The 16,516-nt window shown below is 41.0% G+C and overlaps 1 protein-coding gene across 1 annotated transcript in view; it reads left to right on the forward strand.

Moving 5' to 3' along the window:
- The window catches only part of TRABD2B (TraB domain containing 2B), a 245,354-nt gene extending 241,371 nt beyond the window's left edge, over positions 1 to 3,983 (forward strand). Inside the window, exon 7 of the mRNA XM_036757761.1 lies at positions 3,767 to 3,983. Coding sequence (XP_036613656.1) covers positions 3,767 to 3,983 — 217 coding nt within the window. The remainder of the gene's footprint in view (positions 1 to 3,766) is intronic.
- The last annotated feature ends 12,533 nt before the right edge of the window (positions 3,984 to 16,516 follow it).

A 16,516-nucleotide genomic window follows, 5' to 3' on the forward strand; every position in this document is an offset into this window, starting at 1 on the left:
AATTAACAACTTTAGCAAAGTTTCAATATATAAAATAAACCCACATAAATCATTAGCATTTGTATATTTTACCAACAAAGCCCAGCAGCAAGAGATAGAAAGAGAAACACCATTTAAAATAACTGTAGGCAATATAAAATATTTGGGAGTCTACCTACCAGGAACTAAATTAACACAATTACAAAACCCTTTTCATGAAAATAAAATCAGATCTAAACAACTGGAAAAATATCAATTGTTCATGGGTAGGCTGAGCTAATATAATGAAAATGACAATTCTGCTTAATTTACTTATTCAGTGCCATACCAATTAAACTACCAAAAATTATTTTATAGAGCTAGAACAAATAACAAAATTCATCCAGAAGAACAAAAGGTCAAGGATATCAAGGGAATTAATGAAAAAAAAATACAAAGGAAGGTGGCCTACCTGTACCAGATGTAAAACTATATTATAACCTAGAAATCATCAAAACTATTTGGTACTGGCTAAGAAACAGAGTAGTGAATCAATGAAATAGTTTAGGTACACAAGACACAGTAGTAAACAACATGTAATCTACTGTTTGATAAACCCAAAGACTCTAGTTTCTGGGATAAAAACTTACTATTTGACAAAAACTGCTGAGAAAACTGGAAAAATTGAATTAAAAATTTTAATTATTAAATTAAAATTTTTAAAAATTTAAATTAAGTTAAAAAGTTTTTTGCCCAAAGCCAATGCAACCAAGATTAGAAGGATAGCAGAAAGCTGGGAAACATTTTTTATAGCCAGTGTTTCTGATAAAGGCTTCATTTCTAAAATATATAGAGAACTGAGCCAAATTTATTAGAATACAAGTCATTCCCCAGTTGATAAATGGTCAAAGGATATGAACAGTCAGTTTTCAGATGAAGAAATTAAAGCTATAGACTCCCTATAGTCATATAAAAATGTTCTAAATTACTATTGATTAAAACAAATGAGGGTGGTGCTTAATAAATGCTATCTGATTGACTCATATGACATAAAAGGAAAATTATAAATGTTGGAGAAGATTTAGGAAAATTGGAACACCAATGCATTGTTGGTAGAGTTGTGAACTGATCCAACCATTCTGGAGAATAATTTGGAACTGTGCCTAAAGGGTTATAAAACTGTGCATACCCTTCAATCCAGCAATACCACTACTAGGTCTATATTACAAAGAGATAATAAAAAGGGAAAAGGACCTACATGTACAAACATATTTACAGCAGCTCTTTTTATGGTAGCAAATAATTGGACATTGAGGAGATGTCCGTCAGTTGGGGAATGGCTGAACAGGTTGTGGTTTATGAATGTAATGGAATACCATTGTTCTATAAGAAATGATGAACAGGCAGATTTCAGAAAAACCTGGAAAGACTTACATAAACTGGTACTGAGTGAAGTGAACAGAAGCAGGAGAACATTGTCCTCAGTAACAGCAACATTATGTGATGGTCAGCTATGATTGACTCAGCTCTTCTCAGCAATGCAAAGATCCAAGCCAGTTCCAAAAGACTCATAATGGAAAATGCTATCCACATCCAGAGAAAGAACTATGGAGTCTGAATGCAGATCAAAGCATATTATTTTCACTTTTTGGGTTTTTTTTCTTTCTTGTACTTTTTCCCTTTTGTTCTGATTCTTCTTTCACAACATGACCAATGTGGAAATATGTTTAATAGGATTGCACAGGTATAGCCTATATCAGATTGCTTACAGTCTTGGGGAGGGGCAAGAAGAGGGAGGGAGAAAAATTTGGAACTCAAAATCTTATAAAAGTGAATGCTGAGAACTATCTTTATATGTAATTGGAAAAAAAATAAAATGCTATTAAGTGAGAAAAATAAAATAATGAATACATGTCAATAAAAAGACATCATCTATCTCAACACTCTCATTTAACAGAGAGCTGAAGCCTGGGGGAATTTGCCTAAGATCATACAAGTAACATAAATAGGATTCAAACCCAAGTCTTATGACTCCAAAAACAATGTATTTTTCACTTTTCCATGCTGCCTCAAATGAAAACAATCCTAGAGCTATCAGCATGCTTTGAAGGAAACTAGGGATCATAGGTGGGTGACCCCCCCAGATCCATAGATCCAACCCTAGTTTTTCTTCTAAGCTTTTCTTCTAACTGCCTGCAGTACTGCTGGCTCACAGGGCTTCTGACTATTCTCAATCTCCAGAGAGCAGACACCTTCTCTACTTTGTATATCTTCATTATCTGGCAACATCTGAATTATAATCATTCATATATGTGCAGTCCCTTAAGATTTCAAGGTATTTTGCATCCTTTAGCTCATATGACTCCCTTAACAATTCTGTGACTAGGAAACAAAAAAAAGTATTATTATTCCTGACTAACAAATTAAATGGAAATGGAAACACAGAGTTTACATAACTTTCTCAAGGTCATGTCACTAGTAAGTGGCAGAATAAAGATTTGAACTCAAGTCTTCTGACTCTACATCCAGAACTCTGCACAATATTGTTGGATGGTTGATTTGTTAGTTGGATAGATAGTTTGCTAGGGCAGTTGTAGATAGTTGGTTGGTTGGATGGATTATTGGTTGGATAAATGGTTAGTTGGTTGGTTGGAATATTGCAGAATGGATGGTTAGTTGGTTGGATGGACGGAGTATCACTGGATGGATGGTTAGTTGGTCGGTTGACTGCATGGATGCTATGTTGTCTGGATGTCATTAGATGTTTGATCTCATATTTGGTTGAATGGTTGGTTGATTGGTTGTTTGGTTAGATAGATGGTTTCTTGGTTATATTTTCAGTTAGTTAGCCAGATGATTCCTTGGATGGTTTTTTGCTTGGTTGTTTAGGTGGACAGTTTCTTAGTGTTAGGTGATTGGTTGGGTGGTTGGATGAATGGATAGATGAATGACTGGATTCATGGATGGGTTGACAGATGAATATTTGCTTGTGTGGTTTTATGGTTGATTTGATGAGGACTAGTTGGTTATATGGTTCATTGGATAGATGCTTGGGATATTATTTGAATGGTCATTAATTTAGTTGCATGGTTGGTTCTATTAGAAGCAGAATACAATTAAAAGCCTGATAGACCCAATATCATGGAGACTTGGGTTTCAATTCTAGCTGTGTAACTATGTGGAAGCCATATCATGTCTCTGAGACTATTTTCTCACTCAAAATGGGGATCCTTTCAAAATCATCGATCATTCATGCAACCAACCATACTACCAAGGTTATTATGCAAGGATCCCCAAACTTGGAGTCAGAAGCTTCTTCCCCATTGATCCCCTTCCTAGATGGGTGTCCTTGCACATCCCATAACTTCTCTGTTTTGGTCTGTAGTAGTACCATGAGTAATAGAATAACATTTACCTTCCAAGGTTATTGTAAGGGTCAAATAAGATGACACATGGAAAGAGTTTGGCAAGCTTTCAGACTATATAATATATATATATATAATATAATATATATAATATATATATATATATATATATATATATGACTGTTACTTCTATCATTTTTGGTGATGGCAGAATGAATAAGTGCATTCTTTCCTAGGCTTCTCTCTTGCCACCCACAGAGTACCTTCCCCCTTCCGCTACTCCCAATCCTATCCCACCAACACTGACAGCCAATGGCTATGGAACCTCCCTGGGTCGGGGAAAGGGAGGCAGGGGAGGGGGCTTTTTCTAGAATTGTGGGCACCCTGACCAGGCAAGGCAGCCCCTGATAGAGCTGAAGGCATGTATTTCTTTTTCCTTCCAGTACAACCACAGTACCTTCTCCGTCCAAGGCCACCAATGGCTATGACACCGCCAGGCCTCCCACTAGGTTCGCCAAACAGCTGGAGCATCGGCCACCACCAGCCCCACCAGAACCTCCAGGGCCCTTCAGAAACTCAGCCTCAGTTGTCTCTTCCCTGACTTCCTTCCTTCTCATCACGATTGGCTCTGTCCTCCTGCATATGGTGGGGCCATCCTGACTTCCATCGATCCCAGGTGCAATAGCTGGAGTAGAGACTGTGGTAATTTATGAATTGATTCTGAGGGTGTGGCTATCCTCCCCTGCCCCCTGGGAAGCTCCTGGGGATGTCTCCCAGTATCCCCAGAGGATTCTGGCCTCCTGGGGAGGGTTTGACACATTTCTGGGAAACACTAAAAGCTTTCTCATGATACTGACTTACATCTTCTTTTTTGTAGAAGGATCTTAATTTCCCCTAGTACTATGGGGCTTGTTTTGTAATATATTTGTCCATGTTTTAAAAAAGCATATTTATTCTATGATAAACTTATTTTTATGATGTATATGTTAATAATACACTTATTAAACTGTATTGCCGACCACCTAGCTAAATGAATATTTCCTATATGTGACTTTAACGTCTTCCTCCCTAAGGGTCAAGAGGAAGCTTTAGCCTGGGTGAGGGCTGTCACTGCTTGTATTTTAGCTCCCCCAGGGACTAGTAGGTTTGAAGTGGTTGCCCATGCTCTATGGGAGTTGGGATGACAGACTCTCGAATGACTCATGGTTTCAACCAAAGGTCTGGGAGGATGAATGTTAGAAATGGAAGCCCCTCAACCCCAATCCTGGGAAATAGCTGCTCCCAGTCGGGGTCTTGGGCTCAGTAGGGTGGGCAAGGGTGCCTTGTCCCATCACTGGGAAGAGTTTTGCTCATGCATATGCTGCTATTGTGAAAGCCCAGGGAAGTCACTGAATTCACCTTTTAATTTGCCTGGGATCCCCAGGCAAGTGATCTTACCAAAGCATAAAGTGAATGGTGTTCCTTCAAGTGGCTGTGAGGCAATAACTGGGCTGGTCACCAAGGAAGAGGGATGCCCCAGAGTTAGCAAGCCCCACCCCCATCATTTTTCAGTGATGGGAATTGAGATTCAGAGAGAGGAAGGGATTTACCCGGGTTACATAAGAAATGACCAATAGAAGTGAGGCTGGAGCACAGGTCAGGAGAAAGAGGAGAATATATCTCAGAAGGAAGCCCCAGAAAGGAGGGGAGAGGAGTAATATTATCCTCATTTGACAGATGGGGTAAACTGAGGCCCAGCACCATGAAGCAACTTACCTAAAATCACATAAAGAAAGACTTTCACAGGATTGAAAAATGGAAAGAACCTTAGAAATCATCACATCTAATTCCTTTATTTCACAGAGAGGGAAACTGAGGTCCACAGAGGGGCAGGGCCTTATCTCAGGTCTCACAGTGGATAAAGAAGAACTCTTAAGGTTTGGGGCCACTTGGACCAGTTGGTCTCACCATAGAGGTTTCTGAAATTTGGAGTCAGAAGAAACTGTAGAGATACGAAAGTAACTGAGTCCAGAGAGGATAAGGAAGGCAAGCCAGGGCTGGAACCCAGGGTTTGGGGTCCCCGGACCTGAAATGTTTCTACTCTGTCCTGATGGGAATTCAGATCTCTGTGCAATGCTGCTCATCCATAGCCACAGGCAGAGGGCAGGGACAGAGGCAGGGGGTGGGAGGGGCCCTGAGGTCAGAGGAGGGACTGAATCTGCCCTTTGCTTTCTCCAGTCCCTGAACTCAAATGATGGAGAGGCCAGATGGGCACAAAACAGGCTTTAGGATGTGAGCTGTGTAAGGGCAGAGACCACAGTCAGGCTTGAGGTGGACCTAATTCTAAGGCCAAGATGAGGCCTTAGCCTGGGACCTGGGTCAAAGTTTGCTCTGTGGTTGGAGTAGGGGCTCGGTCTAGGGCCAGGGTCAGGGTCAGTGAAAGGCTAGTGTTGGGTCTTGATCTGTAATGAGAGTTCTGTGGCAAACTCAGCTTTCTTATCATGACTGGTCCATCAAGAACACACATGGTCCCAGAGTCAACCAGTTGGCCAATAACCCAAGGTCTTTGTCCAGGAGAAAATCCACATGCAAGAAGCCATCCCATAAAGGAAATCATAGCGAATCCTCCAGGCCAATAACCCAAGGTCTTTCCTGAGTCCCCATGGTGCCTATGTCTTTGCTTGGGTACCTTATGGGAGAATTGAGCTCCTGCCTTCTGGGAGCTCCCAGTCTGGTGATGGAGAAAATCCACACTCAAGAAGTCATCCCATAAAGGAAATCATAGTGAATCCTCCAGGTGACCTTTGAAGACATTAAATTGTGCAGCAGTTAGTAAAAGCCATGAGACTCAAGGCTTCATAAGCTCAGCTCAGCTCAGGGCAATCTAGGGCACGCAAGATAGGCTTCCTGGAGGAGGAGGTCCCTGCTTAGGGCTCAAGCTTCATTCAAAAGGAATAGCATCATTTGGATAGAAGTGAAAGCCTGCTTCTGGACCTTGTCAAGGCTGCTATTTCCCAGGTACCACCCTGGGCTTCAGTGACCAAGCCTCAAGAAGACATCTCTGGAGCAACACAAAGATGCTGCCTTTGGGGTTAAGCAAGGTGCCAATAGACAGGAATCAGAGAAGCTCAGGATCTCAGACTCTGAGCTAGATGGGACCCCAGCGGCGTAACTGCTGAACATGAACAACAACCCCTGCAACAGTCTCCTTGAAGGATAATCATCCAGCCTCTCCTCAAAGGAAAAGGGAGCTCACTACCTCCCAAAGCAGCTTATTTCTCTTTGGTACCATGGATGGTTAGGCTCTAAGAATCTCGGTTTCCCCAGACTCAGTAATCCTTTATAATGAGGCAAGGCAGAATATTGGAAACAATTGAATTCTGAGCCAGAGGATCATACATTTAGAACCCTAGGTTATACTGGAGATTACTTAGTTCATTCCCTACACCCCACCCCCCACCAACCCCTCCACCATCCCCCCACCTTAAGGAGAAAGAGAGCAAGGTCTGGAGAGGACGGACAATTTGTCCAAGGTTGCACAAATATGACCCGGAAGAGCTGAGCTTTGAGCTAGGTTTTCTAACTCCAAATCCTCTGATCTTTCCACATCAACATGCTCCCAGGACTTAGGTTTAAATTCTGGCACAGATGTTTAAAAGTTGTATAACCTTGAGCCAATGGCTTGCTCTAGCTCTTGGCCTCTTTTTCCTCTCTATAAGATGACAGGGCTGGACTGGAGAGTGTCTGGGGTCCTTTCCAGCTCTCAGTCCTGTGAAGCTATCCCTAGGCAGAGGATGCGGCCAAGAAGTGACCGAGCTGGGGCCTGACTGCTCCGGGTATGGTGCTGACAAGCCTCTATGGCTCCCTTCACTCTCATCACACGACTATGTCTGAGCTCAGGACCAGATGCTGCTTTGCGTGAGCTGGGCCCCACCCCCAGGCCCATCTTCATTCAGGGACCTCCCGGGACCTCTCTTCAGGAGGCTTTGTTCCAGATGGCAGTGCCAGGGCGATGCATGGGAGAATGGACCAACCACACTCTCAAGAATCCACTCGCCCCTCACCGTCCCCAAACCGGGAATGGAACGTAAAATCTCCAACCTGGCTGGCTTCTGCTTGGCAAAGAAGACACTTCCGACTTCTGAGAGAAAAGGGCTTAACAAGCTTAGGAAGGGGGCTCCAACGGCTTGTTGGACATCAAACAGAGCTTGAAAAACAGGATTTTGGTGAGATAAGTGTAAAGGAATTAGAAACACACGGGCCAGACTTTCCTCTGACATGCCCACGGCTGCCTCTGGGGAGGCTGGCCTGATGAGTGTGGCTCCACTTCTGCAGGAAGTCCCTCAACAGAGGTTGGCTCCAAGAATCCTGTGTGCCCAGGCCCGGGTGGGGCCTCGTCCTGACTTAATTTTTCTGTTTTACTCTCCATTAATTTTGGAGAGAGATACTGAAGACAAGGTCGACCTTCAAGGCCCCTGTCATCCAGATGGGGAAAGTGAATTTGAAGGTGAGCTTTTTGAGAGCAGGGACTGTTTAGCTTTTCTATTTATATGTCTAATCTTTGCACAGTGCTTTGTACACAGTAAGTGCTTAATTAATGCTTTATTCATTCATTCATTCAAATGAGACTACCCTGTGGTGCTGGCCCTCTGAGTCTGAGGCCTTCTTGTCAGTCAGTCAACAAATATTGTTAATTGTCTACTAGAACACACACACACAAACACACACCACAGGTCCCTGCCCTCAAGGGGCTTACATTCTAAAATCTACATACAGTCTCTAAGTTGGAAGGGATCTCAGGGTCTGTCTAGTGCAATCTGCACCTGAATCTTCTCTGCACCTCTCTGCCAAGTGGTCATGCAGCTTCTATTTGAAGACTGGAAGTGGCAGGGAACTCACTACTTGCCCAGGTGGCCCATTCCACAGGTGAATAGCTCTAACGGTGAGGAAGATTGTCCTTAAAGCCAATCTAAATGTATCTCCTTGCGGCTTCCCCCAACTGCTCTTTGTTTCACCCTCTTGGGCCAAACTGAACAAGGTTAATCCCTCTTCCACACAAGACCCTTTAGTATTTGAATCTGACAGCTGATGTCTCTTTTTCTTCTGCTTTGATATCCCTGGTTCCTTGAATTGATGCTTGTACAGTCTGGTCTTCAATTCTCTTACTGTCTGGGCTGCCTGCTTCTGCATGGCCCCTTGGCATGGCTGCCCTGAGCCCCCTACATTCCCTCTCCCCTATGTCCTGTTGCAGTTGGGGAACCTGCACCCTTGCTGACTACCAGTGGGCAGGGCCAACTTTTCCTGATGAAGTGTCTGGCACATCAGTGAGCAGGGGTCTGTCTGCAGCCCCAGGGCCTGGGGGAAGCCCTTTGGGATGCTATGGACCATGTGGATCTGTTCTCTGCCCACTGCAGTCAGCACCTTGGGAACGCCTTTGATGAAGCTCTTTCAGCTCCCCAGCCAATCTGTGGCTGAGAGTTAGAAGGAGCTGGCATTGAGACAAGAGCTTGAGGATACATGGCGAGTTTTTGGAATCACAAACACATGTCCACACAAAATGTGATGTAAACACGTGTGATGGCTCCATGTGCGGATGGGACTCATGACTCAGGTCCCTGACCCACCCCATCCCCTTCTCCGTTATTCCAGAACTAATCATATTGATACTCTATCCCTGGACCTTGGACATGATGAATGGATGGAGCCAGGACCTGGTCTTTTTCAGGACAGATGTCAGTCGAAGGCACTTCCTCTAGTCCTCCATCTCTGGAATTTCCGGTTGTCACAGAGTTATGGGATTTAGAATTGGCATCTATGTCAGAACATTAACTGGGGACCATCCGAGCTAAGAGAGATCAGATGAATAAAGAAAGTCAGAGCTGAGAGGGATTTAGAATATGCAATATGAAACATTCTGAGACCTTAGAGACGATCTCATCTCAATTTCCCCATTTTACAAATGGGGAAAATGAGGCTCCAGATGTTGTCAGAAGCAGCTTTTTGGATAGCCTAGGGTCAACAGTGTTGATGTGGGGTAAATGAAGATGCTCTGAACATTGAGTAGTGAGACCTGGAGTCTATTCCTAACTGTCTCCGGTTTGCCATGATTTGACTTGGTAAAACCTAGCCCTTCTCTGGATCTTAATACCTACCTTTGTAAGGGAGGAAGTCAGATGCCAAAGTCCTCTCTCATGCTAAATCCAAGGATCAGACTTCATCACTCTGGGCCTCAGTTTCTTCGACTGTCAAAGCAGGGTAATAACCCACTTCTGCCAACCTTCCCAAAGCACTAAATCAGAACTGATATGGCAGAAAGAGATAGTATTTTAAACCAAAGCCGGGGGTGTGCTCTGTTTTTTTTGAGTTGGTAGAAGAATGTTGTTGTAGAGGTGAGAAAAGCATATTCCAAAATAGCAAAGGCTTCAAAATGCACTTCCCTTGGCCCCAGCACCACATTAGTCCATCCATCAGCTCACAAGCATTCCTTCCTGGAAAGCACTGGCTGAATTCTATTGGATGGGCACTACCCCTACTATTGGCAGTCTGGGTGGTCACCCATACTAAGGAGAGGCCATATGTGGCTCTCTGGCCTTCTGGGCCTCTAGGGATCTGGGAAGAGGCTGACTCGGGGGCTTTTGAGAAGTTCCACACTGGTTCCCCAGATATGTGCCTGCCCTTTGTCCTCTTTCAATGGGGTGCCCAGACCTCTGCTGACCCTTCCAGTCTGTGGGCATCCCTTGGCAATAGCAATCCTGACTGATGGGTTTGGAATGTTTCCAAAGCAAATGGGTGGGTTTTTACCCCCACACTCCTCCTTTGAAGTTTTGTGAAGAATTTCCTAAAGAATGTAATGAAGAGAAAAAAATGATATTAATGTTATTTTGTCAAAATATTTTTGTAGCATAATATATTAATAATAAAAGATATTCTAAGTTCTCTCTGGCTGCCCTTGCCTCTTCTCTTGTTTTCCAGAAAATATTGGGGGGAAAACCACAAAACAGTAAATTTAGAGTCAGGGCTATGTAGTAGATTGTCTGCTTTGCGGCTTCATTACTGTATGACCTTGAGCAAGTCCTTGGTCTGCTCTGGGCTTCAGTCTCTCTATCTAGAAAATGAGAGGTTTAGAGTAACCTAAGTCAGCCGGCCTTTGCTCCAGAAAGAACCTAATGAATGGCAGGGGATTGATGCTCCAGAGAAATAGGAAGATAGTAAGTGAGCACCTGTTTGTGCTTGATGAATTCAATTCACCTGCACCAGTTGACTCCCATCTTGAGTCCTAAAAGAACTGGCAGATGGGATTGTAAGCCACTCTCAGGGATATTTGAAAGATAGTAGAGAACAGGAGAAGCTTGAAAGATCTGGAGAAAGGCAGAGGTTGTTCCGATTTTCAAAAGGGAAGAAAATCAAGGAAAGACCAATGAACTTAACTTTGATTCCCAGAAAAATTCCACAGTAAGTTAAGGAGAAGGGAGATAAACATCTTGAAAAGGAAGCAGTAGTCACTAAGTCTTCCTGGCTTCTTCAAGAACAGATCTTGCCAGACTTACAGCATTTCCTTATTTGACAAAGTTAATAAAATGGTAGATCAGACAGTATGTGGTAGGCAGAGTTTATCTAGATTTTAGAAAAGCTTTTCAATGAAGTCTCTTACACTAATCTTGTGGATGAGATGGAGAAATACAGGCTTTTTACTTAGGCCAGGGGTCTTCATCTTTTCTGGGTCACTGACCCCTGCCTGGCAAATGAGTCTGGGAAAGCCCATGAGTGAATCACTTCTCAGAATCATGTTTTTAAATTCACAAAACAACATGCATAGGATTACAAAAGAAACTAGTTATAATGAAATATAGTCACTAGCAAGTTGTACGTAATAGATTTGCAGTTTCATGTGCAACATTTTTTTATTATACTATGTTATGGAAACGCTTATTTTACTCCATAAATTAAAATTTTAAGAAATACAATTTTCTAAAAAAGACATAGTCACTAAAATATATTATTTTTAAAAGTTCAGAGACCTCAAGTTAAGTAACTATGATGGGCTAGTGTGAGAAGTGCCATATAATTTACTCAGGAAAGAGTAAACAGGTTGGCTTTCTGCAAGGAAGACCTCATTGAGATGAAATAGCAGGATTCTTTAGTGTTTATAGTCAGCATAGTTGTTTGATTTCCTCTAGGAGTGCTTAACGACTCATGAGTAGGAGTGAAGAAAGTGAATGATGGGGATTTCACAGGATTAGAGTGGATGGGATGAAAGTGGAAGGGACGAGTGGAGTCTGAAGAAAGGAGCAACAGATTCAAGGGTAGAGGAGGGGGAACGTTGATCTGTTTAACTATGGCAGCAAGATTTCGAAGGGAGGAAAATGAGATCAGATTAGGGGGTAATGAACTAGGAGAGCAATGAAGGGTCAAGTGACCAAAGGCTGAGGTGGCTATAAAGAGTAGGTCTAGAAGGGATCAGGCACAGGGAAATACGGAAGGACCAGAAGTTCTTGTCAGAGTTTCAGAGTTTGGAATCGTGAAGATAAAATGCTTATGGGTGATAATAAATGAACTTGTGGGCATGCCCATGCTTTTGTGTGGCTGAGGTGTAGTAAAGTGTAGGTCATGGAAATTAAGAAGGTCAATGAACTAGCAGGCCAGCAAAGGGATGTCAGTATGTGTATTGAAATCCCCAAGGGTAGATTTGTGTTGATGAAGAAGACTGTGAACTAGGTGTTACTAATTGATTCAATGATTAATTGAAAAAGGAGGGACAACGGCCTAGTAGCTGGTAAATAATTGCTACCAGGATCTGGACAGGGTGATAAATCAGTATGAAGTGAACCTCAAAGGAGGAGAAGTTGTTGAGTGATGGGTATAAGGTGAGGGTCCAGAAGTGGGAGTAAGGAGCAAAGAATAGGCCTGTTCTTCCTCTTTTCCTACTATATCAGGGAACAGAAGAAAAAGAACATCTAGTACTGGAGAGGAAGTCCAAGCATGTAGCCTCTTCTTGGAGGGAGTGGGGAAGAGCCACATTCTCGAATTTCAAGGAGACAAATAAAGGATAAAAAGAAGAGGTCTTGTATAAAAGGTAATTTATTAACAACAGAGCGCCAATCCCAATAACCCAGCATTATGCCAGTCACAGGAAGTCAGAGAAAAGAATGGAATAAGACATTCTCAAAAACAATGACTTAAGCTGCAGCCAGGATGACATATTCTGAAAAGATTAACAGAATCATCAATGAGAAAGAAGGCCCTTCAACAAAAGAGACATATTGGAGGCCTTTATGCAGAAATTAAATAAAACCAAAGTGAGCAAAATGTCCATCTTCAAAGACTCCAAATAAGAGAAATATTAAAAAGGTAAGTATAATAAAATTTAATTATCTTATGTTTAAAAAACATTGTTAAGAAAACTGAACTGATGGATAAGAGAACAAAAAGGAATCCAGAGAGGAAAAAAAGACTTAAATGGCTAAAGACATAAGGGACCTTTGATAATAAGTGAAAGGAAGTGGAAAAGCTGAATGCTTTATAAATAAATCAATCAGTCAACAAACATTTAATAAAAGCACTGTACAAAGAAGTAGAGATACAAAAAGGGGGAGAAAAGTCCCTGCCCTCAAAAGGCTTACATTCTAATAGGAGAGACAACAAGCACATGTATAAGTGTGTATATATATATGTATATATTATGTGTGTGTGTATATATATATATATATGTATATATTTGACACAGACAAAGTATATACTAGGTAACTTCAGAGAGAAAGGCTCTAGCAGATAGGAGAATCTGGAGAGGTTTAGTGCTGAAGGTGGAAGGTATTTGGGGGAAGGGAATACCATAGGGGTAAGTTGTGAGAATAAGAACAAAGAAGCAAAAACTAGAAGGAATTGGAGTTGGAGATGCCTATTTGCTCAGTCCCCGTGTGAGCAGGAAAAGCATAGTAATTTCTGAAATTTCTCAACATGGTTGGAGGCAAGGGGGAGGGACTATGGCAGAATACAACAAAATCAGTGCGGATGGATGGACAAGGAGGGGAAACAGAAATCTCACTTTTTTGTAGGGAGATGAAATGGTAAGACTAAAGAATGTTCCCATGTGGAGAAGTGTATGCCTGTGGTAAGAAACGGGAGCCTTATAATGTTTTGTTTGATTTGGTGTTTTTCCCGGGGAAATTTACAGATTAGGAGACTGTCTGCTCCAAGAAAAGTGTTGTTCTTCCCAAGACTGAAGCCCACCTCAGGAGAGGGCATGTATGAGTCCCCAAAGGCAGCCAGAACCTGGGGTGGGCAGCATGTGGGGGATGGGGGTGGGGGACAGTGAGAGTGTAACATAAAACCAGAGAGACAGTAAGTGATTATTGTAAGACTGGACCTCACAACTCAGGACACAGAGTTAATTTCACCAAATACCATTGTTTACTTCCTTGAAACTACTTCCTTTGTGAACTGATATTTCTAAGAGTAAGGGACGGCAGGTAAACAGAAGGTAGGATGGGGCAAGATCTACAGATAGAATGACGTCAGAATGAGCTACAAAAGGGTTAGGGTTGTAGTACCAGGTGGGACAGAGGAAGAACAGAATTTGGAGACTAACAGAGAAGAGAAATGCAAGGGATAAAGTAAACTAGCTTTCTTCTTGGAAATGAGCACAGCAAAATAAGTCATTTGATTAATAAATATTAAGCACCTACAGTGTGCCAAGTACTGTGCTAGATGCTTGGAATATGGAAATACTGTAAAAGAATTGTGAAAATCTTTGTGCTTGAGAGGCTTACAACCTAGCTAAGGAGGAACTCCAAACTAAGATTTTTGGTTTAAGTGGGAAGAAAAATTTTGAATCACACACCTGCTGGGTAGCAAAAGAGAGGGTCAAATGAATCAAGTAAACAAGCCAATAGATAAAAAAGAAAGAGAAAGAAAGAAACAAATGAACAATTTAAGCAAAGTAAAGGAACTTGGGATAAGGCAAGCAATCAGTCATGGGGCATGAGAAGGGATTATGAGAAGAGACAACCATCAAATTACTGCAGATGAAATTAACCATAAGGACAAAGTGCTGGCTTATTTAAAAAATCAATATGAAACAAATAGATGGAAGAAAACGTAAACCTAACAAACGTAACCTTAAATATGAATTTAAGAATCTAATAAAAAGTGTTGAGATGGAAAGAATTTTTTTAAAAAATTGAACATTTTGTTACATATAAGAAACATATCAAAAAATAAAGACATTTGCAGAATGAAAACAAGCAGCAATAATAAAATTTAGCAGACATTGATTTCAGGAACAAATAGGAGTTGCGATCATGCTGTCAGCTGTAGCAAAAACAAAATTTAAAATGTCAAGGGATGAAAATTGTATCATGTTTAAAATTACCATAGACAATGAAACAACAGCAGTACTAAATGTATATGAAACAAATGCCTTAGTATCCAAATTCATAAAGAAAAAGTTAACTGAATCACAAAAATTAAAATAATGTAATAATTATAGGACTTTTAATATTGTCATCTCAGAGCTATAGAAATCTAACAGATAAACAAAAAGAAAAATATGCAACTGAACAAACTGCTGGAGAAGTTCCTTTTGAAAGACTTATGACATTGAACGGGAACATGAAAAAATAATATATACATATTCATATATATTTTGTTAACATATATTTCATATATTCATAATTTCAGCATCACAAATGAAACCAGGTATTAGGGCTCAGATAATTTACAAATGAAATAAAATGTTAAAAAATTCTTTATAGATAATAATGTAATTAAAATTAAATATAAAGCATGTAAGAAATAACAAATATGAAAAATTCAGAGAATCATGTAGAAACATGTGAACTGATTCAGAGCAATGTAGGCAAAGCTAGGAAAATAATATATATATAATGATGCTAGCAGCAGTGCAAACAGCAGAAACCCAAAGCTGTTTAATTAAAATGACTAGGCTTGGCATAATATAATGAACAGGATAGTAAAAGAGCTTAAATTTTTTCCATGTGAAGATTAGTTGAAGCAACTGGGAGCTTTGAGCCTAGAGAAGCCTTGGGGAGGTAGGAGAAATATCCTTAAGGATTTGAAGTGCTATCATGTGGAAGACAGATTAAACTTGTTCTGTTTTATCCAAGGTCAGAACCAGGAAAACTGGAGGGAATTGGCAGAGGGGCCAATTTGGACTCTCCATGTTGAGGAACTTCTTTATGTTGAGCCTTGTCTGAATGGGAATCAGATATGGAGTGGGCTCCTTCTCATTGGAGGTCTTCAACCCATACCTTGTTACATCACTTATTAGGTAGGTCATAGAGGATACTCTCACTGAGGGTTGGACTAGACGGGTCTGCAAGGTTCCTTCCAGCTCTGAGATTCAGGGAATTTGTGATCAGTAGGGCCCTTCCTATCGTGGCTGCTTTCTTCTTTTATTCTTTCGGCTGTCAATGTTCTTCCAAAGACACCCAGAACAAAAGATACACACACACACACATACACACACACACACACACACACACACAAACACACACACCCATATTCATTTATCTATCTATATTTCAGCACCACATTGTACTTTTAACAAGTGAAAACATGTATTAGGGCTCAGATAATTTACAAATTAAATAAAAATACTAAAAAAAAACTTCTTTATAGATCATAAATAAAAAATTAAATATGGTGTATGTAAGAAATGACAAATATGAAAAATTCAGAGAATCATATAGAGACACATGAACTGATCCAGAATAAACTAAGTCAGGAAAACAACATACATGATGTCATCTGCAGCTATACACACACACTCTCTATATGTATATGTATGTATGTATGTATGTATCTTTGTACACAGATTCATATACACACATAGATGTATTTTTTGTCCTGGGCACCATATACCACCATATATTTACACACACACACACACACACACATACACATACATATATATTTTTTGTCCTGGGTGCCAATACCACCATGTATACACACACACACATATGCATGTGTGTGTATACGTTTATATATCTGTGTATGTGTATATGTATGATTGTATATGTATATGGCATAAGTACAAATCCTGTTTGAAAAGGGGGATAATTAGAAGTTGAGGAGTCAGGTTTCATGTAGAAAGTGGTCCCTGAGCTAAGATTTGAAGGGAGAGAGATACAGACAAGCGTGAAGAACAAGTGGCCACTGCAAAGGCTTGGAGGTAGGAGGTGGAGTATCCTAAGTAA

The sequence above is a fragment of the Trichosurus vulpecula genome, chromosome 4 (genome assembly GCF_011100635.1).
Source record: "Trichosurus vulpecula isolate mTriVul1 chromosome 4, mTriVul1.pri, whole genome shotgun sequence".
NCBI classification, from domain to species: domain Eukaryota; kingdom Metazoa; phylum Chordata; class Mammalia; order Diprotodontia; family Phalangeridae; genus Trichosurus; species Trichosurus vulpecula.